The 14,286-nt window shown below is 40.4% G+C and overlaps 1 protein-coding gene across 11 annotated transcripts in view; it reads left to right on the top strand.

The window, feature by feature from the left end:
- Nucleotides 1-14,286, top strand: part of DOCK3 (dedicator of cytokinesis 3) — a 223,582-nt gene that overhangs the window by 100,989 nt on the left and 108,307 nt on the right. For all 11 annotated transcript variants that reach the window (XM_054167554.1, XM_054167600.1, XM_054167564.1 and 8 more), the window contains exon 10: nucleotides 14,119-14,200. In XM_054167554.1, coding sequence (XP_054023529.1) covers nucleotides 14,119-14,200 — 82 coding nt within the window. The remainder of the gene's footprint in view (nucleotides 1-14,118; nucleotides 14,201-14,286) is intronic.

A 14,286-nucleotide genomic window follows, 5' to 3' on the forward strand; every position in this document is an offset into this window, starting at 1 on the left:
GAAACATCTATTTTTGTGTTAAAACTGAAAAGCAATAGGCAAAATGAGAGGAAAAACACAACCTTCCTTTTTAGTGCTGTTGCTAATAGGTGATATGGAAAGATGTTTTTCATGGCAATGAAAATGTTTGTGGGTGGATGATGGGTTGAATGTGAGTAGTACAGTCAGTCTTGTATCTTCTGCCTTAAGAATTTAGCTCTATTGACAAAACAGCTCTCAGGAGAGAAATGTGATTTGGAAACATAATTATGGGCTAAAAAAATGCTGTTTATCTATATCATGATACTTGGATTTAGCTGTTCTAACACAGAATCATCTGCCATTCTTCCAAGGCTGAATCCAAATATTTTAAGAGGCAATGTTTTGTTAATGCTGCTCAGCAGTTGTGCATGGGTTTTCACTGGAGAAGAAATGTGGGTGATCATGAGATACTTTCTAACCAAATTCTTTTAACTGATAAAAATGAACAGACAAATGTATAAAAGTTTAAAATATTATAGGTGTGAAAAATAGAGAACAACATGTCTGGAAGGTGTCCAGAGAAGGGCCATGAGGATGAGCAGAGGGCTGGAGCACCTCTCCTATGAGGACAGACTGAAGGAGTTGGGGCTGTTCAGTCTGGAGAAGAGAAGGCTCCAAGGTGACCTAATTGTGGCCTTCCAGTATCTGAAGGGGGCCTACAAGAAGGCTGGGGAGGGACTTCTCAGGATCTCAGGTAGTGATAGGACTAGGGGGAATGGAATGAAGCTGGAGGTGGGGAGATTCGGACTGGACATGAGGAGGAAGTTCTTCACTGTGAGAGTGGTGAAGCCCTGGAATGGGTTGTCCAGGGAGGTGGTTGGGGCCCCGTCCCTGGAGGTGTTTAAGACCAGTCTGGATGAGGCTCTGGCCAGCCTGATCTAGTGTGAGGTGTCCCTGCCCATGGCAGAGGGGTTGGAACTAGATGATCCTTGTGGTCCCTTCCAATCCTGACTGATTCTATGACTGTTGTTTTAAGTGCATTGTCTACCTGGCCGTGTAAACAGGCTAAATTCCACTGCATAACCAAATTGGTTTTAGTGTGACTAGTGTGTGAATGTGTTAGAAAAAGAAGAGTTTTCTCAAGCTGCTACTCACTTGTACAGTCTTTCCCTGTTTTAGTACCTCTAAGCTTCCATAGCCTGCCATAGGTGTTACTGGATTGGCAGAGGTTACAATACTGCCCTTGGTGGCAGGGGACCATAAAAATAAAACATGATTGTTTTGCTGGGGGAGAATAAAATTCACCATGTGTAACACTGGATTTAGTAATTCTGAGTTTGTAGGGCAGTTGACTTTCACTTTTTCTATAGAAGAAGTTTTTCTGACTCTGTAACCCCTAATTGAGATATCAGGACAGAAACTTCTATGCCAGGCTGCTGGCAGCAGCCTTGACAAATTGACAGGAGCCCTTCCTCTCGCTGTGTATTTATTGACGACAGTTCTCATCATCACCTAGTTGTATTTTCTTGACTTCTAAGCTGCCAATAGTGATGTTTATTAGCTGCTCAAAAATGTTAGCAAGAACAGTGTGGCTAAAATTACATCATGTTTACACGTCATCTTGGAACAATTCTCTTGTAACGCTTCCTAGCACAGACAATTAATATCTGGAACTTTAATTTTAAACACTAAGCAAACTAATGAAAAAATTATATCCAATTTACCACAAGTTCTTTCCAAGTAGGCATTTGAGTCCCCTCAGAGCTCTGATCTGCAGGATTAGCAAGCGTAACGGGAAAACACCTGCACAGAACAGCTCCACATTCTCCATACCAGAGCTGTAGGAACCATATGCATTCCAGAAATTTGCTTGGGGAGAGGAAAGCTGAGCAACTGGGAATGGCAAAAGGCTTGGGGAGATCCAGAGAGGTGAAGAGTAAACAGGAAGATAGGCATTAATAAGGAATGAGGGCAGGATCACTGGGTAGATGAATATGGTTGAAGCCGAATAGTTGAAAAAGAAATGAAGTTACTAATGTTGAAAGATCCACTTTCAAAAAGTGTGACAAAATGGTCTGACTGCGTTCTCCCCCAGAGCAGGAAACTGACCTGAAGATCCCTTTTTCTACATTGCTTCTGTCTTCAGCTAGTAGCTTTGGGGGTGCTGTGGCAGTGTGTGTCTATTTATCCCCTGCTAATTGCTTTAAAATATTACCATGTTCCTCTGTTGCCAGTTGGTATGTTAGGAAGCAGAAAATTGTATTTTATTTTTATTGTGCAATTACATGCTAAACTTCTCGATTTGTTATGGTTTTAAGAACAGCCTTCTTATAGCTATTTTAAAATAGAAAAGTTATGTCATTCACTGTCTATAATGATTTGTCTACTGGGGAAAAAATAACTGTGTATCATTCAGAATTATTTCTTTAATATTCAGAGAGTTTTCCTAGGGATTAGGCTTACTAACTAATGAGGTTTTTCTTCTGCTTAGTCATGAAAAAAATCCCATCTTTCTAAATTGTACTCTTTCTGAGCAAGCTGGTCTGCTGGGATAGTTAATCTTCTATCAGTTCCTCTTACTACTCTAGTTTGTGCTCTTAGTATTTTAAGGAAAGTCTGGTTTTGGCTTTTGTGCAATAGATAATCCATAGCAACAGTAACAAGGAGGCTATCGCTTCTTGATGCTGCTCAAGATGACCTTTCTTAAAAACCTCATCCAGTAAGCACACATTAAGGGAGATTGCTCTCCACAGCAGTGGCTCTTGTTCTGGTCACTCTAATAGGGAAAATATGTGGAGGTCTGAAGACTACTGCACATGTGTGGCAGGGGACAAAGAGGCTTTCTAATGTAACATGTAACTTTTAGAAAATGTAAGTGTGCTCATTGCTGGAGACACCTGGAACCTACAGAGTACTTCACATGGGGGTTAGATTTTCTTTAAAAGGACAAAAGAGGAGAAATACTTTTTTGTTTTCTCTACCAGTCACTTCAGCTGACTTTCTTTCCCTAGGTGTCACTCTCAAATCTATGTTTGCTTAGTTTTCCTATTTATCCCCTTTTCTCTTAATACTATGTATCTCAAACTGTTATTATCTGGGTGTATATATATGAAGGTTGCTGTAGAAATGTAAGTGATGTTATTTGGGATGTTAATTCTTTCCTGGAAAATAAGCTATTGAAGAGGTTTTATAGAAGTTAATCTCTCTTCATCACCACTCTCCTTCAAGAAAAAAAAAACTAAACATTTTTCAGGTTGGGGATATCTGTAAGCAGGTATACAGATTTTTTTGCAGGGGTATTTCAGGGTTTTCAGTTGTTTGACAGGAAGAAATCAGTTAGTTGCAGATACTCAAAGAGAGAAAAAACCAAAATGGATCTTGAACACACAGAGGTAGCAGAGATTGTGCTGTCAACTGGTAGGGTGCAAATACTCATCATTAAAACCTTTAGGTGAACTACATAGCTCAGAAAGCAATTGCAAGTAACTTTCTGTCTGTAGGAAGGCCCAGTGGAATGGATATTGGTCTTCATACTTGAGGTCTTTCTGTTGCAACATTCACTGTCAAAACTCAGTTCTGTGTCTCTGAACCTGTCATGTGCAAAGCCAAGTAACAGAGATCTGTGGTTTGTAGAGCAAGAAGTAAATGAGATGACTGCTGTATTAGCCCTCAGAACTATTGGCTTCTCTCCCAGGTTAGAGGTGGTGATAAAATACTTACTCTATAAAATATGTGTAATCCAAAATTAGAATTATTCCCTGTGGCTATGGTCAAAGCATTTCACACCTACTGCCTGGCAGGGTTGTGCTGACTTTCTTCTCATTAGTTACAACCGCGGTCACTGGCAGGGACTGAGGAATCACACTTTGTGACTAAAATCTCATCTTTTGAAAATAGAAACATTTTTTAGCTAATGGAGAGGATTCCTTCCTGGAACACAAATACGTACCTTTCATGATATAAATAGCAAAAAAACCCCTAATGACAGTGTCAAATGTTCAAGTGTGGCAGACTCATGAGAACCCAAGGAGAATGTAATAGGTGCTTAGCCATATTTCTCCTGCAGGCTTTAATAATGTTTTTAACCTTGTGATTGTTATTCCTTTAATGTGGTAGAGAGAAATGACAGGTAGTTATTTTCACTATTTTCAGTTTCTATGGAAACCCAGTGTTTGCAGTAACAGTCTTACTGTAAGCTCTGTAATCCTCCCCCGGGGCTTCTAGCCAATGTGGTAACTTAATAATTCATGAGCCTTAAGCCTGAATTTGCTGGGAAGCAAACTGTGTTGCTTGGAGCTGTTTCCTCAGAGCCAGATTCATGTCCCTCACAGATTTGGTGTTCTGTTTTCTAAGATGTCTTTATAAAACATACTCCCTAAACCAAATCAGTGTATTTTGCTTCACTTGTGTCTGAAACTGGGAGGGTTACAGGTCTGCTGGGTAAGGCAGCTGATGAGCAAACTCCCCTCCCTCTCCCACGAAAGAAAAGGGGAGAAACAGACAGCATGAGCACTTGCCTGAAAATGAAGGGTTTAAATAGTCCATGAATCACTGTTCAGACAATATGCAAACTGAAAGTTCAGCAGAGGTGATCTTTCTGTCTCGGGGGTTGAGGAGTGGCTGCTGTCGGGGATGGATTGCTCAAACACTGCTGTGCCATGGGATCCAGTATGCACTGTTGGTTTGCATTAGAAACAGGAATCGAGTTCCTCACAGACACGGTAACATTCTGTACATTTGCTTTGACTTAAAGTGCAAACTGAAGGCTCATTCTGTGGAGAACGGGGAATTGTTATTAGGTCAGTTCTACAGTAGCTATAAGTGCTTAGATTTTGTCCAAGAACATGAGCAAAAATTAGCAATTCTAGAAGGTAAACATGACTAACAGAAAGTAAACCTGAAAAGCTTTTTACAGAGGGTGCTCCTAAATGGACTACTAATTGCTTAGTCATTTCAAGAGTTCTGCCTTCTGAAGCATGATGGCAATGCCTCCATGTACTGTGACTTATTTTCAAAAACCAGGAAACTTTGTTGAAAGTATTTGTGATCTTTCCACACAGTGGTATTTGCAAGGGGCTTCAGATCTTAGGAGAAGCCCAAATCATATATTTGATCATAATTATGTATGGGTCATGAACAGTTGTACTTCATTAGAAACCCTTTATCGATAAAGGGTTTCTAATGAAGTACAACTGTTCATGTTTAAAGCATCTTTCAGAAGAAAGCTCAATCCAGTGTTTATGACAGTGGGCAATGGAAGTGTCCATTTACACACATGCTTTTTTCGTGGATGTGAGACCATCTGCTTGAAATCAAAGTTCAGAAGTGCTGATGTGAAACTTGCTTCCATTTTACAGTTTCCACAGGGTGTTCTCAAGGTCACCAGGATGCGGTGCTGTCTTGCAGTGACCATTTTGATCACTGAGGATAGCAATCATTTTGCAGTTGCCAAGTACAAGAAAGATTTTAACGAGTTTGACAATTGGAATGAAAATAAAATCTTGTGTTTTCCCTGCTCCTCTGTGAAGTTTTGCAAGCAAATGTGAGAAGCCTCATGTTGCTGCTGCTAACTACATTGCAGGATGCAGCACAAATGGAAAACCAGGACAGTGCAGACACGGTTTTCTGTGGCACTGCACAGGCAACTGGAGAGCAGTAATTGCTTTCCAGAAAAAACAGGTAATGGTGCTGGACTAGGGCTTTAAAACTTCTGCTGTGCTGGTGCAGCACTGATGCACTGTACTGGTACACTGGTACATCTTCTCCGATCCAGAGAACAGCTTTCCCCAAGTTAATTCATACAAATATTAGCTTGTCCAAACTGTTAGGTTTAGAGACCTCTCTGCTTCTCCCACCACCACCAAACGCCAGGTGTCTCTTTCATGGTGTTTCTCTGCCAAATTATTAATGTTCTGAAAGAAGCACTTTCTTTTGTAGCTTTAAGAAAATGTGGGGGTCATATACTGGTAACTGCTAATATAATTCCATTCATCTGGTCAGCATATTGTCCTTGTAGAGCTTGTACACACAGTGGTACAAAGTATGCAGCACTTTATGACATCGATAAAGTAAACTGCCCACAATGTGCATGCACAGCAAGACTGCAGTGTTTCAAAAGCAAGTGTTGGCAAGGTTTCTGTTGGCATAGAGAGTGACTAGCTCCTCCTGAGGTCTATCCTGGATGACCTGGGCTTGCACTGCACAGAGTTTATTCTCAGATTTATCTGAGACCAAAAAAATGCTGCTTGTACTGTAGTATCTTGAAATGCTTAATGATATTCCTATGGCAACTCAGATTTTATTCTAGACTTATTGTCAGGTGTATTAGCACTCATTAAAAGAAGACACTTAAAAGAGATACATAGAATACATAGAATACATAGAATAAACCAGGTTGGAAGAGACCTTCAAGATCACTGTGTCCAACCCATCAACCAATCCAACACCGCCCAAACAACTAACCCACGGCACCAAGCACCCCATCAAGTCTTCTCCTGAAAACCTCCAGTGATGGCGACTCCACCACCTCCCCAGGCAGCCCATTCCAATGGGCAATCACTCTCTCTGTATAGAACTTTTTTCTAACATCCAGCCTGAACCTCCCCTGGCGCAGCCTGAGACTGTGTCCTCTTGACAATACCGTATGTCTCAGCAGTAGGACTGAGTATCATGAAAGGAGGTGAGCTCTGCTGCCTAGGCAGATCTCTGTATGTGGATTATTCCTGCTGGATGCCATGATGCCATTTTCAGACTTCTGTTCCTGAATTTTTGTTTTGTATTCAGGTAGCAGTAGGGATTTATATGATGCTAGAAGGGCGAGGGGGGAAATAAAAAGATCAAGAACTAAAATGCGAGTTGCATAACCAACCTGCTTTGCTACCCTATGACCCTTTTCAGTAGGCACTGGTACATATGTCTTAAAAATCACCTGTATTCTTAGGAGGGGTTGGTCAAATATTAGATGCTGCAAACCCAGTTAAATGCAACTTTGGGGAAAGGGCAGAGGCGTTCGTAAAAATGTTGAGGTTTTTCAGGTTTCTGGAAATCAGGAATATAAGAAAAATGAGGAAACAGATTTGCACCTTTTCCCTTTTAGTGGCACATTGGATTGGAGAGGGTGAAGGAGGCATTTGTTTCTGGGAGAAATGGCTGCCTCAAGTCATTATATAAGGCAAAGGAAAGGTACAGGGTGTGAGGTTTCTGCTTAAGGGGATTGTTGCCCGAATGTGCCTCTGTCCCTGCTTCAGAAAACGAATCCCCTATACATTGTGAAAGAATATTTTTTTAATCTGTTCTCTTTAGCATACATTTCCAAGTCAAGCAAAAACTGACCTGCAGCTCTTTGCAGTTCTTTGCACTCTGCACCTATTAATGCTGTACCTACATTCATAAACTGATACCTACTCAGGATTTTTGCCTTGCAACCCCACGCCAATTAAACTCACCAATGAGTTAATTACAAGGGAGCTCACTAAATGATTCTAAGCTCTTTGCCAGGTCCTTTGTAGTCATCTTTGCATGTACTTAAAAAAAAAAAAAAAAAGGAAAGTCTCACAAACAAAAAACCTCAATAATAGAAATTCCCCACAGGCGTAATGCCACTCCTGCTCACCCAACAGTAAATTTTGTCCCTGTTTGCCCCTTCATGCTGAAAATACAGTGTCCCAATCCATTTATTGCTTCCTTCCTTTTTGCAGAAACAGATGCCAGTTCAGTATGGTCCTGCTTTTCAGACAGTCAAAGGAAGCCAAGAAATGAGACACTGCTCTTCTTTCATTTTACTTCTTTTCAAGAAAAAGAACAAAAAGCTATTTGACTTTGCTTATCAGAACAATGTTTCTTATATTTGAGTAGCTTTAGCAATTACTAATCACGCAAGTGATTGTGAAACCTGACTTACTGCTGCACAAGAGGTGGCTTCACCGTGATGTGAGTTAGCACAGGAGGAGGTCTTGCAGTTAGAGTAATTGATGATTGCTTATAGCATGTAGGAGCAGAGGAATAAATAAGCTTTTGTTTAAGATACTGCTACTGGTGTGGCTCATCTTAGGTCTGAACTCAGCAAGGTAAAAATGTTTAAAAATTTTCTGTTTTGGTGCATTTCTTACCGCTCTTGCTCTGCAAGGGAAAACTGGTCTTGTGCTTTCAGATAGTTGAAAATGAGTTCTTGGGCTTTGTTGACAGTAGTTAGATCAAGCAGATTACATCAAATATTCAGTCACTCCCCATCCTGAATTTCCATGGCCTTTTGGGCATTTATACCTACCAACTTTTTAAATTCTTGTAATGTATTTGAGGGGTTTTTAACAGAGTAGCATGTGTTTTTCTTTAAGCAATTAGACCATGTTCAATTATAAAGTCCAGTGCTTACAAACTTGGGCAATTACTTGCATATGAAGTTTACTCAGGTTTGATATTTTGGTCTTCTTAAACTGGTCTTTAATGTTGTCTAGATTCTATGCATGCACATTGTGTGTGCAGTAGATGAACTTGATCAATTGACACACTGAACTCTCCTTCAAAGAAGTGACTGAATTTCTGTTGAGTTTCTTGACTCTGAATGTGAGCCTTTGTCCAATAATGGAGCTATAATTATAGCTGAAGGCAGTGGATCTTCAGATCATTGGAAACTGGGTTATTCCTCCAGGTTTCCTTCGACAGAGAAATAAATTTGCAGTTGTAAAATGGGGACCATCAGGCTCTAACTGGTTCATAATACAGAGCAGCAGTGTAAAAAAGGTTCATGTTCCATTCCAACATATACCAACCTTGTTATCATTAGTGAGTCCTTAGTAGATGTTTAGACTAGTTTCTGTAAACTGCTGAAATTTAAACAGTAATGTCAAAGATTGGAGAGATTGTAGAGATGAGGAACAGAACTGCAAGTTCAAGTGAAATGATCTGTGAGGAAATGTGGTAGAACTTGAGGTGGCTTAGTCTTTTATGATTGCTTAGCACTGCTGTCTTTCCGTTCTTGTCCTGTCAGTGGAGGTCTCCTGACAGAAGGCCTCTTCACCTGCCACAGCTCTCAGGTGCTGTGGTTGCCTCAAATTCCCCTTGATTATTTAGTGGCACAATGGAGTATTGGAAATTAAAGGAATGTAAAGATTCTTACTGAGGTCATACTGCAGTAAGGGAACAATTGATGAATAGGCAGGTGAAAAAAGATTGTGCTCTGCTTCATTTCTTGAAAAGCACTGGACTGTGGGGACAGCAACCAGATTTTCTATGTCTGTAACAAGAAAGGGTGAATTGCAAATTTTAAAGCATTTCTGCCTGATAATGGAGTAAAACCTTGCAAGAGGCTATTAACTGGGCCTCCAGAATATCTCTCTTTGGACATTTTGAGAGCAGTCCGAGCAATACAACTTCTGGTAATGAACCAATTATAAACAGACTATCTCTGCTCAAAAATTTGACAGTCCCTTCTCTGCCATTGTCAGAGGGATGTCCTGCACAGGAGTCTGTGGTGTGCTGTGTTATATTTGGCTTTGGTTGTGAAAATTAAATGCTCATTAGTGCTGACTTAATTTTTCAAAGAAAACCTGTGGTGGAAGGTTTAAAAATATAGAACTTACTGGTGATTTCAAACAGATGTAATGTTAATATTGAGATGAATAGAGGTTACAGGTGAGTTTTAACATTACTTCTTGATGAAGTTCAATGTAATGAGGGTTAATTCTTAAATTCTTTACACAGGCTATACAATACATGCATAAATGTATCTGTGTGGTACAGACAAATGAATGTAAAGTTCACTCTAGTAGCAACTGTAAAAAGCTTGTGAGAGTCTTTTAAGCACGACAGCCTGATTATTGCCCTGGGTTCATTGTATCCAGGACTATTAAACTCAAAGATACTGCTGCAGTTTTTGAGCTTCACTTTAGTGTAAGCTTTCATTATTCTTCCACTGTTTCCCTAATTACCCACTGCTGGAGATTGTTGGACAGACTGGTGTGGTAAGGATGGACCTTTCATGGGGAGGGCTGTTGTTACAATTTGCTTGTTTTGACCTTAATTCAATTTATTTATGGACCAGTATCTTCTGCTTCTCTAATTTGTGTAGTAATCTGTATTCCCTGTATTTTTATCCCAGAATTTGAAAATCTTCTTAGTCAGTGGTACATTGGCAAATTTCCCCTTTTCCCCTTCTGTAAATACTTCTTCATCTTACAACAGAGCTTGGTGCTCTGCTAGTCATTTGGTTTCCCTTCAAAATGTCAGTCAGCTTCTCAATGAAGAGAACCAGCCTTCATCTGACAACTGCCATGAAAGTGAGGATATTCCAAGTACTTATTTTATAGGGTTTAATAACTTGCAGGGATTTTCAAACAAATCTCAGTGAGCCAGCTTTGATTTGCACTTGGATTTTGGATGAACATCTTCACCTGTCGAATATCTTTTGCCCAGCAGATGTGATTTATATTGCTCATAATCTTCAACTGGCAGGCTGCTTGTTGTCTCCTTTCCTCCTGATCCTAGGAGTGGCGGGGCTGCCGGCGCCCTGGCGGCTCGCTTGCTTCCCGCTCGCAGTGCCGAGAGATCTCAGTGCCTGCCCTCCCGTTCCTGCCGGCAGGAAGCCTCTCAATGCCAGCTCGCCGATTGGGATGCACCGCTGGTCCTGCAGGGTTGCTTCAGCTGTGCTGCCACCAGGTGTTCTGACCCTGAGCAGAGCGCTGCAGCACCTCTCCTGTGGAGACAGACTGAGAGAGTTGGGGTTGTGCAGTCTGGAGAAGAGAAGGCTCTGAGGAGACCTTCTTGTGGCCTTCCAGTATCTGAAGGGGGCCTGCAAGAAAGCTGGGGAGGGACTCTTTAGGATATGAGGTAGTGATGGGACTGGGGGGAATGGAGCAAAACTGGAAGTGGGTAGATTCAGGCTGGATGTGAGGTTTAAACAGGCAGGAGTTGAGGCTAAGCAGAGTATGTGGGGTTTGGTGCACTGGGCCATAGGAAACCAGCACCAGAACAGGGGACACAGTCTCAAGCTGTGCCAGGGGAGGTTTAGGCTCGAGGTGAGGAGAAAGTTCTTCACTGAGAGAGTCGTTCGTCATTGGGATGTGCTGCCCAGGGAGGTGGTGGAGTTGCCATCCCTGGAGGTGTTCAAGAGGAGATTGGACATGGAACTTGGTGCCATGGTCTAGTGAGGTCTGTGGTGACAGGTTGGACTTGATCTTTGAGGTCTCTTCCAACCTTGGTGATACTGTGATAGGCTGCACATAGCAACTTGGTGTTCATCTGTGCTGCTGCTGTTTGGTGGGCAGGCTACATTCCCAGCAGAGGTGGAAAAATAGTTTCTCAGATAGCTTGTTTGTGTAGTATGGATCTATGTTACGCTTTTATCCTTAAAAATGGGACACGGTTAATATGCCCAAGGCATAGTAATTATTTCTCAGCGTACTAGTAGTGGGTGTTGGCAAATTAATATTTAACAAATAAACTACAATAATTTAATTATCATTGTTTCTACTTAATTTTGTTTAAGAGGACTGATGTTTGTTTAATGAAGACCTTTCATAGCTCTGAAGGTGTTGATAGATTATTTTGTTTTGTCTGGGTGTTTTTTTAAGGAATTAAACTTTGTTGAAGGAGACAGCTTTTACAAATTACACTTGTAATGGGAATTAAAAGTATGTTAGCTCCTAATCTTCCTAAATGAAAGGTCATACTGTAAAATAGATTTAAGAATTAAAATTAAATGGGTTTATTAAAATGAAAGTATCCTTAAGCAGTGTTTTCAAAGGCATTGGAAATATTGATGTTTATTTCTGTGGCTTGGAAATAGCATGTCTATGAGCTGCTATCTCTTTAAATTATCGTGTATTTTTAATGATATAAATTATTCCTGTTTGGAAATTGGTGGCATAAACTTGGTTATCTTCTGGTTTATTCCAATTAACCCTAGCTCACCTGTGGGCACCACTGTAACTGTCTTCCCTTCTCCTGAAGTTGACTGAGTAGGGAGAGCAGAATGCTGGCAGCTGTAACTGCTGCTAACTAACTCTTGTTTCAGCTTGTGTGAAGGTCCAGATTGCCACAGTGTAATTGCTTGTGAAGTTTTGAAGACCCTATTTCTGTGGCCCTTCAGCAGGAGCAACAAAAGACTAAGGCAAAAAAAATGGGAGGAGCAACTCCTTTGGCAGTCCCGCTTGAAAGGCTTGTTGCTGGGTGTTTTCACAACCTTCATGAGTTAACACCAAGTTGATGGGCACAAGACTGAGTTACTGATAAAGGTTAAGAATGTAATTTGTGTGGCTTTATTGAAAATAGGGCTTAATTTGAAAGTTCTGACTTGATTTTTTGGTGTTAGGTAGATAGAGGTTACTGTGAAGATGCAATACTGTTGTAATTGTTACTGTAAGTGTAATGTACTGAAGTTGTGATACTGCACTTAATATAGTGTGTGCGTAAACCTTACTAAAAGATTAGATTGTGCCATATCATTAAAGTGTTTGCTCAAACATTAACTTACTAATTGACACCTCAGAAAGTAGCTGTAGGTAAAGAATTACCAAGTATCTGTTTCTTCTGTGTGTCTTTGGGGCACGTTAACAATCTGAGCTTAGAAGCATCTGCTGGCAATTAGTTAAAATTACTGCTGGAGGAGATTGTGGTTGACGTGGAGATTGGTTGCTGAAACTTACTTCAGAGAGCATGATCTGCATTGCTTAGCAAGACAGACTTGGGCAAATAAACATGCAAAGGTGTATAGCAAGATGTATGTATGAGTCATGCTTACAGAATTAGGGAGCATTGTGACAAGTGGCAATTCTGAAAATATTTCAATGTTTATAAAGGACACATTGCTTCAAGTGAACCCACAGCACCATGCTGGGGTGAAGAGGCTAATACATGATAAATTGCAGCTGGGATTAATGGGGACTGGTTTTCATATGTGTGAAATACATGTATGTGTGTATTTGTATTTTTGGTGTAGGTGGTACCAGTACTAGACTGTTACAAACTTACATTTATAGAACTGTTCCTGAAATGGCCTTGGAAAACTGCACTATGTGTTAAGTTCTATAAAACGCCTCCAGCACCGCTTCTTGAATTTCTTAACCAGCATTAAATTGCTTACTTGTTTGGAGAGACGTTCGATTACCTGATATAATTAGTGACTGATAGCACTACCCTGTAAAAAATTAGCTTTTCTAAAGGGCTCTTTAAGAAAGTAACAAAAAGCAGTGGCTAGGCACCGAAACCAGTCATTTCCAAGCTGCTGTTGACCCAAGTGTTTTAAGAGTAGGGCTGAATAGCCTTTTGGAGCAAGCTACCAAGGGAAATAGTACGTGCTCTGCCTTCGCATATTATTCAGACCAGCAGTGTATAATATGCTGGAAAATGTGTTTTAGGCAAATAAAGGTTACTGCAGTTGATGCAGTCATACTGGATAAAACTGAAAGGATAAAAATGGAAATGTAACTAGAAAATTTAATGATGGATTTTGCTTTGTTTATGTGAACCTGCATGAAGAAAATTCTGGTCAATAGCTGCTGTGTTGTTGCACAGCTAGTGAATAAATCATTCTTACCTAATTTATTTCTGTACATAAGTTCTCTATCTGTCTTAAGAAATAATATCAATGTCCATGGCTTACCATCCATAGTAAAGATGATTTATTTTGCAGTCTGGCTCTACGTGCTGCTTTTGCTGGTAAAAGGAGTGTTTGACGTGACTGATAAGCAGTTCTATCGATTGAATCTTAACGTATTTGAATTAGTTTATTGCTTCTATAAGTAGAAGGAGATTGCTTAATTGGTATTCTTGCTGCTTTTAACTTTGAGTGGATTTTAATGAACTCAGTTTTACCAAGGGCAGTGTATGCCTCAGCGAGTGTGCCTTACCCTTTGCCTGCAGTACTTCTAATGTGTTCAAATTCTGTGCTTCATGTATTCACATTATTTCAACGTTACTGCATCATGAATATGCATCAGCATGGCATTTTCACATGCAGAATACTTGCTATTAAGTCTTCTAGGCTAGTCCACGTAATTTTATCTAGTTTAGTCAGAACTATGTCATGTGCTTTGGGACTTGGGAAAAAAAAATACAATGCCTCTTGCATTTTTAAAAACAAAACCTATCTACCTGTGGGCTTATGTTGAAGTATGTACATGAAACTATTGTTTTAATTTTTTTACCTTGCTTGCTTTCTAGTGAGAGGTTTATGGTGAGGTTAAATAAGAATGGAGGCCCCAGGAATCCGGAGAAGATAGATCGGATGTGTGCACTTTTCACGGTACGTGTCTGTTTCCTTGCTTCTTCTCTTACAGTGCTATGATTGTAGCTGTAGTCACACTCAGGGGAAAGAACCCAATTCTTCCT

This window comes from Dryobates pubescens, chromosome 1, assembly GCF_014839835.1.
Source record: "Dryobates pubescens isolate bDryPub1 chromosome 1, bDryPub1.pri, whole genome shotgun sequence".
Classification (NCBI taxonomy): domain Eukaryota; kingdom Metazoa; phylum Chordata; class Aves; order Piciformes; family Picidae; genus Dryobates; species Dryobates pubescens.